The sequence below is a fragment of the Convolutriloba macropyga genome, chromosome 7 (genome assembly GCF_964194025.1).
Source record: "Convolutriloba macropyga chromosome 7, txConMacr16.3, whole genome shotgun sequence".
Taxonomy (NCBI): Eukaryota; Metazoa; Xenacoelomorpha; order Acoela; family Convolutidae; genus Convolutriloba; species Convolutriloba macropyga.
Window position 1 is genome coordinate 60219025 of NC_134474.1, and position 17651 is coordinate 60236675.

The following is a 17651-nucleotide window of genomic DNA, read 5'->3' on the forward strand; positions in this document are numbered from 1 at the left end:
ATGCTATTTTAATTTTGTTATTGTGTTTTTTTTCTAAACATAGACATCGAGTTTTGAGTGTAATTAATGTGTGTTCTATTTGACTCTCAGGTGGTCTTGTTTCTTAGCTTCATTAGTGGCGGGTTTCATCAACCCTCTAATGCGGCATTTAGTGGTTTGTTGAACCATATGTGAAGGTTTTAAAGTTTTCGATCTCTTCCTCATTTGGTAGACCACTAAGACAAAAACGCGGATGAGCGGGGTCGGAAAATTATATGCCAACGCATATTACCAAGCGTTCTTGTTTCGAATTCTAAATACAACCTAAGCTTAACCAAGAAAAGTTTTGCATTTTAGACAACTAACTGATAATTAGTTCAAAGTACAAAGTGTTTTTTTTATCGAATAGATGAAACCAGATTGGTTTCCTCTTAACTTTTCAAAAATGAGAAACGATTCCGAAATATATGGCATTGCTTCAAAAAATTTTGTTCTCCGAGCTTTCGGGATTTATCTATTCAAGATCAAAGCAGCTGTCTCCTTTTACAAAAGTATTCATTAGCAGAGATAGTTTGGGTCACTACAGAGCTTGAAAACTAAAGTTTTTGCGCATTAATCATTTCTGGCCAGACGCTAAATTTCGCATAACATTTTATTAAATTAGTAAAAATATTTGACAACTTTCTAGCAGATGATTGACAACTTTCTAGCAGACGCCCACATATAAGGGCTAGTGTAAACAAAACAACAGATATCCTGAAATTTACCAACTATGACTACCCCCACCCCAACAAAATCTCATGACATTCAAGTTAATTCATGTCTTGTTTGGGTTATTTTAAAATTTAAAGTAGAACAAAGTTTAAAATTCTCAACTTCAAAGTTCTTTACTTTAAAGCTTTTGTTAAAATCTTTGCTCAGCGGGGGAAATAATAGGCGTACTCAAGTTGTTGTATTTACATGCAGAAAAGAATCTTCGCCATTCAATATTTAAAAAGAGGAAGCCATACCAACAATAACTTCCTTTTTTAAGCAATTACGACTTTTGTTCAGACCAACTTTAAAGACTAATTTCTGACGCCTGAAAGTCGCTTAAAGCCAACTAACTTTGTTTGAACGGGAAGCAATTTTGAGCATTATTTCAGTAGCTTCCCAAACTAGCTTCTATTCAAAACCAATTAACGGCTAATTCAAACACATTTCACCGCCAGTTGTGAAGAAACACAAAATATGGGAACATAAATTTAGATAGTTTTGGTTAAAATTAATTTACATCATTTTATATTTCAGTATGTATAACAAAATGAGATCAAGAAATATACGTTCAAGTGCAAAACTATAGCTCCAACTGGAAGTTAGCTCAATTGCAAAAAATGAGAAAATATTGGGATGAATCTTCCATAGGCTTGTTTGCAATTATTTCATTGCAATAACGATTTCCGATAAGTCAAATTCTTTTGATAACCGCATTCGCCAGAAGTACAACTGCCACAAAGAGGTCAGTGAATTCAAAATTTACGTATCTGCTGCTGCTGAAAGTTTTCATGTTCAAGCACCGAATGGGTCGGTTAGCTTGAAAATGTGCTCAGATTTCCTTATTAATCAATCATCGGCATCTAAGAATCTTCCAGAACGTTCGCCTAAACACTTCATTTGCGTATGCATATAAGCCTGGGTTGAACAGTGAATTTAGGTAGCACAAACCATAGGTTGTATAAAACACACTATTGGGGACTAGGGAACTGTCAAAACTCAGAACAATGACCAGAACCGAATAGGGAGTCCAGCAGATAATGAATGAAGAAAGAACTGCTGTTAAGACCCGCATTGCTTTCGAGTTTCCTTTCGGTTTCGGACCTTGACTTATTGGCAGTTGCTCGTTTGCATTGTTCACATTTTGCTCATCGACCGGAAGCATCGTCGAGCAACTTGTTAACGCGGTCGAAGTTGTAGTCGCGGGTGATATTGACGTATCTCCATCGGGATTCCCAATCCCCAAATTGGGTAATTCTAGCAATAATCCGCTCGTTTTCCCCACCTGCCCAGTGTTCGGTACTTTCAAGGCAGTGTGTGGCATTTTGTCCAGGACTCCAGCTTTACTGCCATCCAGGACTTTGGACTGTTCGCTGGTAACTTTCGGTATCATGCTCTTTTTCTCGGCTCTCTTCTCATCGCCCGATTCCGGCGAGTCCTCTGAATCTGAACTAGTGTCGGCTACTTGGCGATTTGTTGGTGTACCCACATGACGCACAGTTTCGGGTTTTGAGGGCGAACAGGGAGTATGTGCGGCACTTCTGTGTTTCTTTTTGCGCCAGAAGAATTTAGTTATCTTGTATATTTTGTAGTACAAGATCAGAATCGCTACAATTATTGCCCAGTAATTGATCACAGTTGAAACTGTTGTGAAGACAGGCTCATCGTAGTAATGCACATAGCATTTCTCATCTTCCACATCCCTGGATCCAAATTGATGAACCCCAAAAATTCCGATTCCATAAAGCAAAATCGGAATAACCCAAGTTGGAATGATTAGAGAGATCACGACCCACGTGCTCATGTATTGTCGATAGCTGATTGGGTAAGCTAAAGACCAATAGCGATCTATGCAAATCACTAGAATAGAAAGACAACTGCTCGTACACATTGTGTAGTCCATGGTTAGCCAAAGGTCGCAAATCACAGGACCAAAACGCCATCGCCCTGAAAACAGAACATAATGGTTTCGTTAAAATAGCAAGAAACAGAAAATCGACAGACCATCGCATCTTTTCATACTTTCAGCGGTCTGCAAGCCAATATAAAAATATATTTTTCCGTCCATGTTCACAATATTTTGAGCGTTAAAAATTAGTAAAGTATTTTTGAACTAAATGTGTCGATAAATCTTGGTCAACAAAAACATTCTGACGTTTAAATTGACATTATACCAGAGACCGGGACTATTTTGTCTGTTTCTGCTACTATTTGGTCGGAGGCAGTTCCGTCTGGGGTTCATTTTGCAATTTAGGGCTATTTTGTCTGGGACGTTCACGAGTTCGCTTCAAAATTTGAAGCTGAAAAGCAAAAAAAAACTTTTCAAATTTAAGTTGTTTGACTATTCAGTAAGTTGTTAAAGTCCTCCCGATATAGATACATTTGGTCCTTATGGCCGGGACACCTCACATGTTGACTTCTGGTTCAGTCATGGCTATAATACATGGTACCATTATCGCACGTGAAGACCTCCGCTTTACAATAGTCCTGGAACAAAGCTTAGCGCTTCATCGAGATCAAACAAATATGCAATTATACAAAAACTGTTAGTCGCAAAATTTAGTCTCCATAAACATGTTACTGTTCAAATTCCTTTTTATTTAATACACCCTGTAAAATATTACTTGTCCTGTACTTTGAAGCATACACATACATTTCCAAGAGCTGAAACATGAGTTTCTGTTTCAATTAAGAGGCAATGAAATTGTTAATTGTCATGAACTGCTTCCGCCTTTTTGAACTCTTAGAACAAGTTTCACAACTTCACTCTATGATATGGAAAACCACCCCAACCTACATTTCACGCACTTATTAGAAAGTTAGCCCTTTTCCTCACAGCTTAACAATTTATTTTGGGAAGGAAACCCGCAGATAGGATCTATTTATGCTTTGAGGAATGCTTAATCGTGAGCCCATTTCATTGCTAGTGGGTCTGGGACAGATTAATCCCATAGACAGGCCAATGTCAACAAACGCTTACAACTGTTTCACACTCTGCTTCTTATTATGTACAGAAGACACAGTTTAGTGACGTGCACGACTTTCGAAATACCATTGGATAAAATAGATCACACAAAGTTGCAATAATTAGCAGGTTAATATCATAGAAGGTTTATAGTCATTTTTGCAGTTCTGTTAACATCTGTTTTGTCCCGAAAATACTGGCAGTTCAATTTCTCTCATATATCATTATGGTACTGGAGGCGTCGCTTAATCACAACTTTGGGCTTTTCAAAAATCTATCAGCAGGTTCCAATTACTTGCCAGTAAAATTCAAAAAAATGAACAGATACGTTAAACGGAAATGTTTTTCATACAAACGAGACACAAAAACTGCGACATAAATATACGAGTGAGAGTTCGCTCAGAATATTGATTTTTTAAGAACACCAGTCATTGAACGGGCAGAAGTTTAAAAACTAGAATAAAAAGAAGATAAAAAGAACTAAAAGAACTAAATAAAAAGAACTAAAACAAGATAATCTGCGTATGGTAAAAAAAAGAGAAAATCTGGATATTACTCTGCCCAAATATAAACGCAGAATGTACAAGGAAAAGATCATGGACAACCATAAGACTTAAGCAAAATTTCCCATGAATCACCAGGAACAATCAGGATAAAACAAATCAATTTATGAATTTCAATTTCAAATAAAATGTCACATTAAATTCAATTCCGCTAATGGATTGTTTTAGCGATTTGTGGGCTAAAGTTTTTTTAACGATTTGCATAGATATCGCGATGATTTGACCAAATCGTGACCAAATCACAAACATCCAACGGCAATCCTATTAATCGTGAACTCAAAATCAATAATTTCCGGAGGCTCGTTATTAATAAACAAGGAGGCTCGTTATTGTGCTTTCACACAATGTTCCGACCCCGCTCGACATTCTTGGCTTAATTATCAATATAATGAAGTAGAGATATCGAAAACTTTTCATACAGAACAGTACAGGATTCTTGATGGATTCTCAAATACAACCGACTAACGTGTAAACCAGTGAGGTCAGTTGTTTTTGTTTCACTAGAATGGACAAAAAATGGTACTGTATAGAACATAGGGCTGAAAAATGAAATCACTCATATACAATTTCAAGCAAAGAAAAAAATCACCAAGTAACTGCATAAATTTGTCAATTAACAAAAAATTACTGATGTCTTTCGAGCAATATTCTTCGTAGCCGGACTATTTAAATACAAATAACCACTACACTAATATTTCAGTTTAAAAGCGTTTTACTGAGTCAAGTAGGTCAAGAAAGCTCAACCAGTTTACCTCACATAAAATGCAGTAAAATTTGACCTCATGTAGATAAAATCATTTGCTGTGTGGTAAAATTCGCCAAACGTGTTGTTCTTTGAATTCTAGGCGCATGATGACATGGTCGTAACATCAATCGAGGAAGACGATGAACTGGGAAAACTAAAAAAGAGGACATTTTTTGAATTCCAAAACAAGAAAATGAGTAAAAGCGTGACTTAACAACAGCTTTACAAATATAGCCGCAGATTGCGTGAAAATAGCCACGATAGACGTTTGTGGCCTTCCATGAATTGAAAAACTAAAGAAATAGGATAGACAGATCGAACATCAGTCCTTTAATAGACTACTAGACTTTTTGGGTGGGATTCAGACTGTCAATTTTATGACACATAAGGTCTATATGGAAAAAACCCTAAAACAGCTTTTTCAAAATTGATATTCAAAATCAAAAACTCAAGACTAATACTGAAGAATTAGGGCATATAAGTTCGGCATTACTTGGATGCACACTATTAACCAGTAAATGTTCATAAAATTTAAAGTTCCATACTGAGTTCAGAAGTCATTTTTTAGTGAGGTAAGTCACGCAATTGACTTAAAATCAGAAATGACGTCACGCACAGAAATTTTAACTGCAAAGCAGTAGAAGTCACTGAAGTCATTGAAAAAGTCAATTCCAAGAAGTCAGGTGGTAAGAATCATCGATGGAGACGACAAATTAAAAAACATAGCCGGTAGAATACCGGAAACGACTCGAATCGTCGTGCATTATAATCTCTAACCTAACCTTACCGAAATCAGAACATCAAAATAGACAAGAGAGAAAAAACAAAAGTAGCCCAACAAACCACATTAAAGTGTTTTAAAAATACCGACAATTTTTTAGGTGCGGGGGAGCTAGGTGGGGTGGGTAAGGTTGGGGAGGTGGGTAGTTCTGGGGTAGTTGAGGGGGGGGGGGTAGGTGGGGGGTAGCTAGGTGAAGGCAAGGGGTAGGGGTAGGTAAGTTGGGCGGGGGGGGGGGGGGTTGTGCGGTGTAGTTTAGATATAGTGTAGTATACATTACAAACGAAGCTACTGTTAAAGTCCAATGTTCGAAAACAGAAGTCAACAATCAAAAACGGAGGTAAATGCTCGAACAGAAAGAAGTCAAAATTCAAGTCATGCTACTTGTATTCAACTTGCTTTCTGCTAAAAAAAACCTGTAGAATCTCAATACTCCTCTTCGAGTCCTAAGGAACCACGATGTCCCCAATAATAGCCGCTATGGCTTCGCGGCTATTAATAACGACAGGTTTTGATAGTGAACAGAGCATATGACCTAATATATGCGAAAATAAGTTAAGAAAGCAGCAAGACGAAACTCCATATTTCATCGAAAGAAAGTGGTGTTAAATTTGCCCACACCAATCACAAAATAAATAATAATTGATAGACGACAGAAACTGAAACCACGAAGTAAAAACTTATCCTTTTCTAGAAAGCAAATGGAGTCTGTCATTAATAAAACTAAATTACAAGTTGACTATAGGGAACAAAAAAGGCATAATTCGTCCTGATATGTCCGGAGCTATCAATTTAAAATGATGATAAATTATGTGTAAACCTCATTACAGAAGAGATGGAACATTTAATGCAAAATACCAAGAGACAAGAGAACAAAAAGTGCAACAATAAGAGGCAAAAGTAAAAATTTCACAATTATTCTACGAAAACGCGGCGTTTAGATCCCATTAAACGCAATCTATCAGCAAAAAAGTTTTTACGGCTCAACAGAAAGCCAATCCCACCCGCCATTAATCAGAATAAAATGAACAAAAAGAACAAGAGATAGGGGAACACTTCACTACCAATGTTTTATTGAACATTACATAGAGATTAGGTCATATAAAACTGTATCTATCAATTGAAAGCAATATATACGTCAAGTTAAGCTTCTCCAAATATAAATGAGACCTGCCAGTAATGAAGATAAAGATCAGACTAAAAAAAACAACGAGTTAAAAAAAACAAGCAAGTATTTACGAATACACATACTAAAGGCAGTAAAAACCAACAACCAAATAAGTGGAAACGTTAAAACGAATAGCAGAGGCCTGAATATAACGTCACAGGGATTTCTGATTAATGAGACTAAATGACAAGAAAAAAGAAACACGCGCTAAACATCACCAAAATTATAACATATATTATTTTTTGAAAACATCGTTTCAAAGCCAAAAATTCTTCAGCCGGCGATTGGGTGATTCAAACAATAGCATATATACAACATTACAACACGTCTGCAAACATGGGCAGCAACTGCAAACAAATCAAAAGAAACAAACGGCAAAATTTAAACTGACATATGTTAACAAGTCTCCGAAATAAGATCTGAAATCTTCTGTCACAAACCAATTTCTGTAGCTTCGCTTCAACATGAGTTTAAAAACATGGGTTGTTATTGCACTACGCAATTTCCAATATGTAAACAATACAGGGCCAAGATATAAAATAGAACGAAAATAGCGTGAAAAGTGAAATGCTACGTTTTCGATATAAATTACATAAAACTTTCAAAGAGTTTCTGCTGATCATCTGAGCAAGGTTTAGGGAAGTATTCTTGAAAAGTGTTAGCAGTATCAGGCAAAATACCTTAAACTTGCGATTTTACTTTTAAAAAAGGTAACTAATCAAATAGGGAGATCAAATAAGTAGAAACCATAAATCAAATAGATTCATGAACACCGTGTCATATTTAATAAAAATGACAAAAAATAACGTTGTTTTTGGTCAAATTTCATTTATTTTTATCAAAATCAAATAAAACCTGAGCAACAAGGTTTGCGAAACCAGCCGATATTCACAAAATTTAAAACTCAATAACTCCACGAAACAAGCGAAATTCGTGAGAAACTTTCAATTGCTTATTCTATGCTTGAAGTACTTTCTAATGATACCACTCACAATCCTCTATGATAAACTTATCTATCGGCCAAAATTGAATGAACACAAAAAGCAGTTGAGCATAGAGTTCCCCTAACAAAGTGGGGTCGGAACAATTGACCAAGCCAGGTTATTGTCCCACTTAAACCTTACAAAATCCATCAGAACTATTCCTAATTAGCACACTACAAACTTTAAGATTATTATAAATAAGCCTAACAAATGTTTCTGGCTGAAACCGTCCAACAGTTTACTGCTTCAAAAATTTGGCAACCAACTATGAAAGCCATCGAAAGAATTGATTGGATATTTCATGATGAATTAAGTCAAGTAGGAATAACCAAGAGAGCAGTCTCACATAAATGAAAACTCATGAAAAATGCTTGGAGTACCCTTGCAAATAATTTGTATGTTTTTAAGCATCCTTGAAAAAAATCGCCGAAACACTGCAGAAGGACAAGATCAAGAATTCGAGCTCCAACGAACAGCTTCAGTGTACTAAGTCAAAGAGGGTCCGGGCCAAGTCAGAGATTGCGAAGAGGTTGATTCAAAACCAAGCTTTCCATGTTTCAATTCAGAACTTTTAATTTTTTAAACAGTTGAAGACTTAAAACACTCGAAACTTTGGTGAACTGTTAGTTCTTTCATATCGTCACTGCTACCAGTTTCTTATCCACAATTAAACTTCTAGTCACCAATATTATGCCATGTTCGACGGTTAATTTGCGAGTGTAGCAATTTTAAAGACCCATCAATTTGCTCCAGTTTTTTGGCGCGTATGAGCATCATCAATTTCAATTCAAGTTTTTTCAATCATGACTGATTTGACTGAAAATGGCTGATTATGACTAAAATCCAATTCAAACAAGCGCCAGCCGAATTTCGGTCGGTTGTCAAACACTATTTTATCGCTTTTTTATCCGAAAACTTTCAGAAATCTACGCAGCCTTCGTAAAAATAACTCAAAGTTGATTTGGAAATAAGTTGATTTGGAAAAAATATTGCCTTTGATTGCGTTTACCGTTTTTGTAAGCGTTTAAGCCAATATGGCGCTCCGTATTAATAATTCCCGAGAAGGTAAGTTTTGAACCCTTTTGACGTCTTCATTTTTGTTCACTTCAATACCGAAATATTTCTTAGTGACAGCTTTCTGTTAATCACCTCTCTGGCGAATTACTACTACACTATAAAATACAAAAAATAAGGCAGAACTTGTTTCAGAGAATATTAATTTTTCTTAACATCCAAAATTGAACTTAAAATCAATATTCAATCAAGAACTTCTGCTGAGAATTGGCAATCAGTCTGGTACCTTGCAAAAATTTTGGTCGTAATTACTGGCCATTTTGAAAAAAAATGTGTCACATAGAAAGGAACTTCAATTTGATTATTCACAATCTGATTCCAAAAATAAGCTCGCTACAAGCAATGTTCCGGTATCAGTAGTAGTAGTAGACTGTAGGAGGAAGGGGAAGTCACTTTTTCAAATTAGGGTCTCAGACGTCCTATAATTACGTATAAATCAGTACGTATTGTGCATTCACCTCAGACACAAATTACAACATGCCAAGAACTGCAACTGACGTCTACATTCACAACTAGCTTCACGCACAATTCAACAGAACAAATTGAATTCCGTCCAATTCGCCATTAAAAGTCCCACAAGACGTCTTAATCGCCAGCTAAACTGCACACTAATCATACCAAGCCCCAGTTTGTCAATTAAGCTACCTGAGCGGATAAACTTAGGGTGGAGAGAGGATACGAATGGTAGTCAAATTGCGTGTCAAATTAAGGGAGACATGCCTAAACATTCCTTTCCTTTAAGACGTCAATCTGAATTACTTTTGCCTCAAAAAGTCAATCTAGCTCTGCATGCAAAAAGGTCAATTGTTATAATCTCAAAAGCTCCTTAAACATATTTGGATAAAAAGAATAACCGACTCATTTGGTTGATTGAGTTTGAAGTAACTTGGCATTTTAGCAACTAAATAGAGCACTGAATACACAATGCAACAACCTTTTTAAGGTTACTCAACACTCTAAATGCACAATTGCAATACGTTAGATACTTCGATTTGATATCCCCAAGTTCTTCATAAAAATTTTTCATTATTCGTATGTGTAAAATCGTAACCAATAGGCTGAGACCACAACTATTAGAATTTTAGTCATGAAACATTTTTTTTAGTTAAACGGCCAATTAAGTAAACCAACTAGTGACAAAAAAATAGCTATGAACACCGGACAACTTTTGAATACCTTTATGTGAAAATAAAATGTGGACAGGGAACAAGCTAACAAGCAGATTAGGGTCAGTGACGGCTGTAATGAGAGACTGAGAGCGGATTAATTTTGTTAAAACGGTTTACCTTGAACTCTTAGAAGTCGCAGGTAGTCTATTAAAGATTGGGGATTTGTGGTGCACTGATTGAGAGTTGGCGGAACCCCGGCGCATGCTGTTGTCATAAAGACTGGAGTCATAACAAATGTCATCATTATACTGTTATCAAGAAAATGATTATATCATGAGAGTCTCTATAAAAGGGTTGAGCCATCTCTTTCTATTTCCTGCGAGAATTATTTATGGATATCCTAGCTCTCATGATGCCTGACAAGTGCAAATGAAAGGCCGTTGCTACGCAGCTGAAGTTCATAAACCGAGGATAGCGTATTACTGACCTCAATGCATTTTAAAAGAATTTATATCAAATTGCGTTCTATACTGAATACTAGGTTGCTGTAATCCGCGAGTAGCTTGTTGCAACGAAAAAAAACCGTTAGTAGTCACTGCCAAGCATTATAAGTGAAAGAAATTAGAGTTTTACAAAATACCCGATTTTGGGCAAATCTTAAAATTTTTACAAGTTGGGACTGAAAATTTTTCCACCCCCCCCCCCTATTTTGTGAACCCGATATCGCCGAACCCAACCGGGATCACCAACACCCTAGAGGACATCTAAGCTCTTTGTGTACATGAACTTTTAGTGACAGCTTTACTAGGCGGGTAGCCATTAACACTTATAGGAGAAAATCCGAAATCGCTAATTTTTGAGTTTCATGAACGCCACCTATTACCGGTTGCAATAAGGCCTTGAGCCCATGCCTGATTAGGCCGAATGCGAACCGTACCCCCCCCCCCCCCCCAACTGCCTTATGTAAACGAAAGACCCGGAAACGTAGGATCGGCCGACAACTAAGCGTGAACCGATTTGTCGGCCATTTTGAATTATTTCGCTTATCACGGTCGTACGACGCAACCAGGCCGTAAGCCTGCAGCGGGTAAGCGGACACGAACCTTTCGAATTGTGAGATCTGGGCGCTATCGTTTTTCCGTGATAGGCAGCCTAATCAAAATTCAGAATCTTACAGTATGCATAAAAAATATTCGATCTCAGACATGAAAGAAAATCCAATAACAGAAACAAATTTTGTAAGTAAATCAATATTAATATTCTATTCACGCTGTATTCAAACAATTTCTTCAAAAAATGAAATCAAGCGAACTGCTTTTGGTAAAATTTACAAACAACTTCATTTAATATATCTGAAGTGCTAATACTCAATCAAAGAGCACAAACAACAGCTAATTGAACGATAACAACTTAAACGAGGCCGACTCAAGAAAATTATCACGTTACAAGGAAACCTGGATTACATTCGACGAAGCATCGCGCATGTTTAAATGCCAATGCCGTAGCTTACCCTGAACACAAGAATTGTCCTGAGACAATAGCTAACAATCGTTCTGGAACAAAACATGAGCATCAAAAACTTCATTAAAAAATTTCCTGAGTTTTGTCTGCCCGAACGCTAAGTTCAATATACTAAAAAGCAGATGCGGTTAAACTCTGGAAGACAGTTCCAGACAATATTCATCTAATATGCAAGCTTACTTTTGAGAAAACTCGTGTCGTAATTGTCATATGGTAATAAATGTATAATTAACTTTATTAAGTTTAATGCGAACCGTACCCCCAAACCGCCCTATGTAAACAAAAGACCCGGAAACGTAAGATCGGCCGAGAACTAAGCGTGAACCGATTTGTCGGCCATTTTGATTTATTTCGCTTATCACGGACGTACGACGCAACCAGGCCGTAAGCCTGCAGCGGGTAACCGGACACGCGGACAGTACCTTAGGAACCCCCTATGTAAACAAATTGCATGTAAGGACAGAAAAATCCGGAATTCACATATACGTAAATTTGGCGGCCATCTTGACTGACATTTAATAAGTATGTGTTGGTATTTAACACGTCACCATATTACGGCATTGGTATTACGGACTTTCAACGAAGTAGCCAATAGCAGTATAGAAGGCTGAAAGCCTTGTGCAATAATGACGGTGTTTTGGTTTGAGTAAACAAACTTTGCTCGGCTCCGTATATACGCGGCTTATACTATAAGCGCAGCGCAGAAGTTGAAAACCGTGAAAGAGTTAATATTCGATTGTTTGGCATAGTTTGCCGGTATTATTGAGCGAGAGGCTCTGTGAATCGTTATTGAGCGTCGTTGCGTTAACTTTGCCGGAGCGATTGAGCGCGATGCTCCGAATAGTCGCTGTTATAGAATTAGAGTTATTTGGCTAAGTTTGCCTGATTTGATTGAGCGAGAAGCTCTGAGAGCTCTTTGCAGTTCGGTTACATTATTGAGCACCGATTGCTGTTGCAAATGAGCGAGAGGCTCAGAAACTTGCGTTATTTGATTGAGCAAGCGGCTCGGATTAGTCATGGTTATTTGGCAGAGTTTGCCTGATTGAGCGAGAAGCTCGGACTTATTGTTGTTGTTAGACTGTGGTTCATCAGTCTGTTATTAGCTGAGGGATAATTCCAGCTGTCTGATTGCGTTTGAGTATAAGCGGCAATCGGTATTATAGTAGAGTTGAATCGGAAACAACTTAGTTAGTTATTGTTTCAAGCTTGTGGTTGCTTGTGTTAGAATTAGTTATAGTAGTAGTTATTTTGATTCTCATAGTGCATGTTACCTGATGCCTATTGAGTTATTGTAATTAGCTATTAGAGTTACTTAATTTAAGTGTTTTACCATCGACACTTTTGAGCAGCCAAGAGCGTAGTACGGGAAATCTATTGTTGTTAAGAAGACGAACCACCAAACTAAAAAGCTTTCGAATTGTGAGATCTGGGCGCTATCGTTTTCCCGTGATAGGCAGCCTAATCAAAATTCAGAATCTTACAGTGGCGCTCCTGGGTGGGCTTCTCCTTCAGCGGGACACAATAGAGCGGAAATCTACGAGTGGTGATAATGTATCTGAACAACGACAGATGATAGGGGGATGGCAACGATCGGTGTGACTTTGGCTCAAGTCCAGGACAAGTGGCGAGCGAGTACGGCGAAGAGAACGAAATACACAACGACAGAGGAATGAAGAGATGGAACTGTTGGAGATGAGTAGACAGCTCTACAAAATGTTTCGATCATGTTCTAATGGACGTGTTGTGGATTTGGAGCAAGTAGATCGCTGGATTGCGGATAATTGACTTAACTCAACAAACGTGTTAGAAATGATGCGAGAACAAGTAGAGGCAAAACCAGCCCCCGGTTTCCACACGCAGCCGTGGGACATAGAGGGACGTGAAGACTATAGAGCACCGACGGTGAGCTACACCGAACAGGATGTTGAGACGAAGACTAACCTGGACGAGATAAGTCCCAGACTGCAAGCCATTCAACAAGGCATCCACGCATTTGAAAGACAGGGACCCTATGAGATGGTAGAAGACTTCGCACAACGTGTTCATCTGTGGAGTTTAGAATTCAGTTGCTTGGATGAAGGGGAACGAGATGACATAACCATCGACGAGATGTGCTCAAAAGCTCGCGAGGAACTGAAGGAGGGGCTCGAATCAAACCACTACTACAGCTATTTCGAAGAAGTTGTCTGGCAGCTCCAGAGATTAGAAATAGAAACTGGAATCCTCGTCCCAGAATCAAAGACACTAAGTGATGGCAGCGAGGTAGCGGTGTACCAAACATCGAACGAGTGGTTAACCCGTAGCAAAGAAAATAAGACCCAGCAAGGGAGAATACTTGAAACTGAAAAACTTGTAGAGGAAGCCGTCTCCTCTAAAGACAGTGGCAATTCCACAGCACAATCAATTCCGAGCACTGAGAGGGAAGTGGAAAAGGAGACTGATGTGACTCTCAACAATCTCGAACTGGAGGACACATTAGAGGCAAGTGCCGAACCTGGAGTACTAGACATCGACTGGTCCAAGAGTATGGAGCTAGAAGGAAGCTAGCATGAGTTGGACTCGCTGATAGAAGACGAGTTAGAAAACTTAACTTTTCAAACACCAGAGGAACTGGTAGCCGATTTTGCGGAGCGGGTAATTGCTTGGAGCACCAATCATGATCTCAACGAGGCGTACATAGATTACGCCAAGATTCAAGCACTTTGGTTCAGAACGACAGATCAGATCTACCTTCAATTGCCTAGAGACAGAAACTGGAGCCACATGCCAGGTGGTGGAGCGGCAGCTCAATGAGAGACTGCAAGAGTCGGTTGAGTGCAACGAATTAGTGGGAACTGAATCAGCAGCAGCTAGTGCAGTCCTGGAGACTGAGGAGCCCAAAAACACTGATCAGTGGGACGAATGAAATCAAAGAGGGTCTACTGAAAACATTCTGGGTGACAGTAAAGAATCAGAAATGAATTATTTAGCTCTACCCACCAGTGAGAGGACAATAAAAACCTACCCCATTCCTCACAGCGATGCGCGAGTGGACGTAATCACGTTGTGCACTCAAAAATGTTATTTAGTGAAAATAGTGGCAGTAACAGACGTAGACGAACTGAATTGCGAAAGTCTTGCCTCCCAAATTGGCACGCAAGAAGACAACCCAGACAATCACAAGACAGCTAGTCCGTCAACTGAGAAGGGAAAAAATGTGAAAGAAAGAAAAGCAAGTAGAGGATGCAGAAAACGATTTAGAGTTTGTCACCAAAAGAAAACGAGGTCGAGCGCAAGGCAACGCTACCGGAGCCTAACGCAGAAAAAAAAGAGAAACTCTGATTCCACAATAGGGAACTGCCAATTGCTGAGGTGTTCAGTTTCTGCAATTCTAAAAAAGACCTTGCTCATTTTGACAAAACTGATGGAGATTGTATTTCCTACGGCTGCATGGAATGAGGAACGGCAAAGCTCTGCGAATGTTATGTCAGACGCTGAACAGTGCAAGGCCCGGGAAGTTCCAGACGAACTGAACGCCGACAACAAAGAAAGCTTATCTGAGGAAGCCTTGCACTCTGACTTAAGCGACAACACCGCTTCAGCAGGAGAATTAGATGAAGGAAAGACAACTCAGCTGGTCCAAAGCAATTTGCAGCTATCCCCAAGACTCCAGACGAACGAGGGGCCTGATGAAGGGCAGCAACGCAGCCAAGAACAAGCTGACCTCGGCCCTCCGACCCCGGATTGCGAGGAGAGCTACTCAACAGATTGGGAGCGTCCACCCTCTTCCCCCGTTTTGATAGATGAGAGGCAAGGCAGTCAGAATCTGGAGGATGCACAACCACAGGGAACAAATTTTACGGTCAGAGAATTAATTGATGTGAACACGGCGAACGAGCAGCTAGCCGTGTCGAACATTTGAGTGCACATCTCAGGCAGAATATAAAATTGAGTTCAAATATCAGTTGCATACGGCTGACCATTGGCGGGAAGCGATTGGTCTGGAGGCACCAGTGGTAGCTAACAGTCAGGAATTGTTCTCCAGTAGTACCACGGAACTTGATCCGGCAAGTAGCGAGAGAAGAGGCTGTCAAAAGGAAATCCGTTAACAGGAGGAGTTGACGACAGAACAGTCCCCACAGGACCTAACCAAAGCATACGAGCGAACCAGGCTGCGCAAGAAGCAGGAGCGACGGACAATCAAAACTTTCTTCCAGCGGGCGGGTGGGAACAAAACCACAGATGGAGTCAACCCCTACATGCAGGCCAGCCAAATTCTGGTCAACTTCCGGACGGGAGAAACATGTCTCTCAGCCGATGGGCAACGATGAAGGGGACCTAGTCAGAGTTTAGAAGGGAGAAGCAGGAACAAGAAAGAGGAATCATGTGGGTTAGTTCAATGGAAACTCAGATCCTTGGTGTGGCTTGTGAAATCCCGTTTGATCCAGGTCCTTCACGAAGTCCGTAAGACTTTTCAAACTTCTTGCTCATTAACTTTTGCTCTATTCATTCATGGTGCTAAAGAACCTCAATTTATGCTGTAAATATCACTAAAGCGGTAAATTGTTGCCTTCAGGGCCAATTGACAGTAAGCAATCACAAGCTAGAACTCAAATATGACTAGGCAAACAAATAGGTAAGGTGATATAGAAACGTGTATTGGTTTAGCAAATGTCAAACAGCATAATATGCACTCGCTAGTTAAACGTAAACACACCAGGGATCATTGTTAAGAATCAACAGTCTGAAGCCGGATATCACTCAGTTAGCAACGCGAAACCTCTTAATTAGGCAACTTAGAGAAAATACGGAGAAAACGAAAACTATAAATGGATCCGCAGTTTAGCGTGAGGCAAGCACTGCAGGACGATGGAATCTTCTCATCAGAAGTCGAAGCCGCTGCCAGGAACGTAGCGCGAAGCCTGGGAAGGGACCTTAAAACTGATGTTGACCCGACGATGCTCGAACTGAAAGTACGGCATCTCAACACGTGCTTCTTTGCCCATTGGGATTATTCTATCCACCAAGTGCTCCTCTATATGGATCAATCGTTCATTGGACAACCAGCATTGATGGCCAACAAGATACACAGGCTCGATGTTTTCCAAAGGAATGGGGGTACTCCAACTAAAGATGGGAATATTGGAGGAGTCTCTGAAGAAACACTAAAAATACTGCGATTTTTTGAGAAGGGTGCAAAGAAATATAGAGAAATATCAAAGGTGTGGTGGAGCCCAACCGAGGGAGAGCTTTTTCGGAGTATGTACGACACTCTTAGGGAAGGGAATGTTAGTGGGGTCAATTTGGCAGACGATACGCTCAGGAGCTTGATTCCGAGCCAAGTGATAGAGCGAGCCGATAAAGAAGCGGAAGCTTAAATTGGACATTTAAATAAGGTGAAGAACATTGGCCTAATCGAAAACTTTTTGTGTGTTCAAAAAGTCTTGGGTTAAAAGTTACAATTTTACTGATAGTGCATTTTGATCTGATGTTAAATTTATCCAGGAGGATAAAAAGTATAGAAGGGAGGTGTGTAAAATCGTAACCAATAGGCTGAGACCACAACTAATAGAATTTTAGTCACATTTTTTTTTCACATTTAGAAACATTTTTAATTAAACGGACAATTAAGTAATGCAACTAGTGACAAAATAACAGCTATGAACACCGGACAACTTTTGAATACTTTTAAGTGAAAATAAAATGTGGACAGGGAACAAGCTAACAAGCAGATTAGGGTCAGTGACGGCTGAAATGATAGACTGAGAGCGGATTAATTTTGTTAAAACGGTTTACCTTGAACTCTTAGAAGTCGCAGGTATTATATTAAAGATTGGGAATTTGTGGTGCACTGATTGAGAGTTGGCGGAACCTCGGCGCATGCTGTTATCATAAAGACTGGAGTCATAACAAATGTCATCATTATACTGTTATCATGAAAATGATTATATCATGAAAGTCGCTATAAAAGGGTTAAGCCATCTCTTTCTATTTCCTGCGAGAATTATTTATGGATATCCTAGCTCTCATGATG

At 39.1% G+C, this 17651-nt stretch overlaps 1 protein-coding gene across 2 annotated transcripts in view; it reads right to left on the bottom strand.

The window, feature by feature from the left end:
* Window positions 1-1205: 1205 nt before the first annotated feature.
* The window catches only part of LOC142343204 (muscarinic acetylcholine receptor M2-like), a 52217-nt gene continuing 35771 nt past the window's right edge, over window positions 1206-17651 (bottom strand). For both annotated transcript variants that reach the window (XM_075394946.1, XM_075394947.1), the window contains exon 2: window positions 1206-2679. In XM_075394946.1, the coding sequence (XP_075251061.1) occupies window positions 1586-2679 (1094 nt within the window). In that variant the 3' untranslated portion in view covers window positions 1206-1585. The remainder of the gene's footprint in view (window positions 2680-17651) is intronic.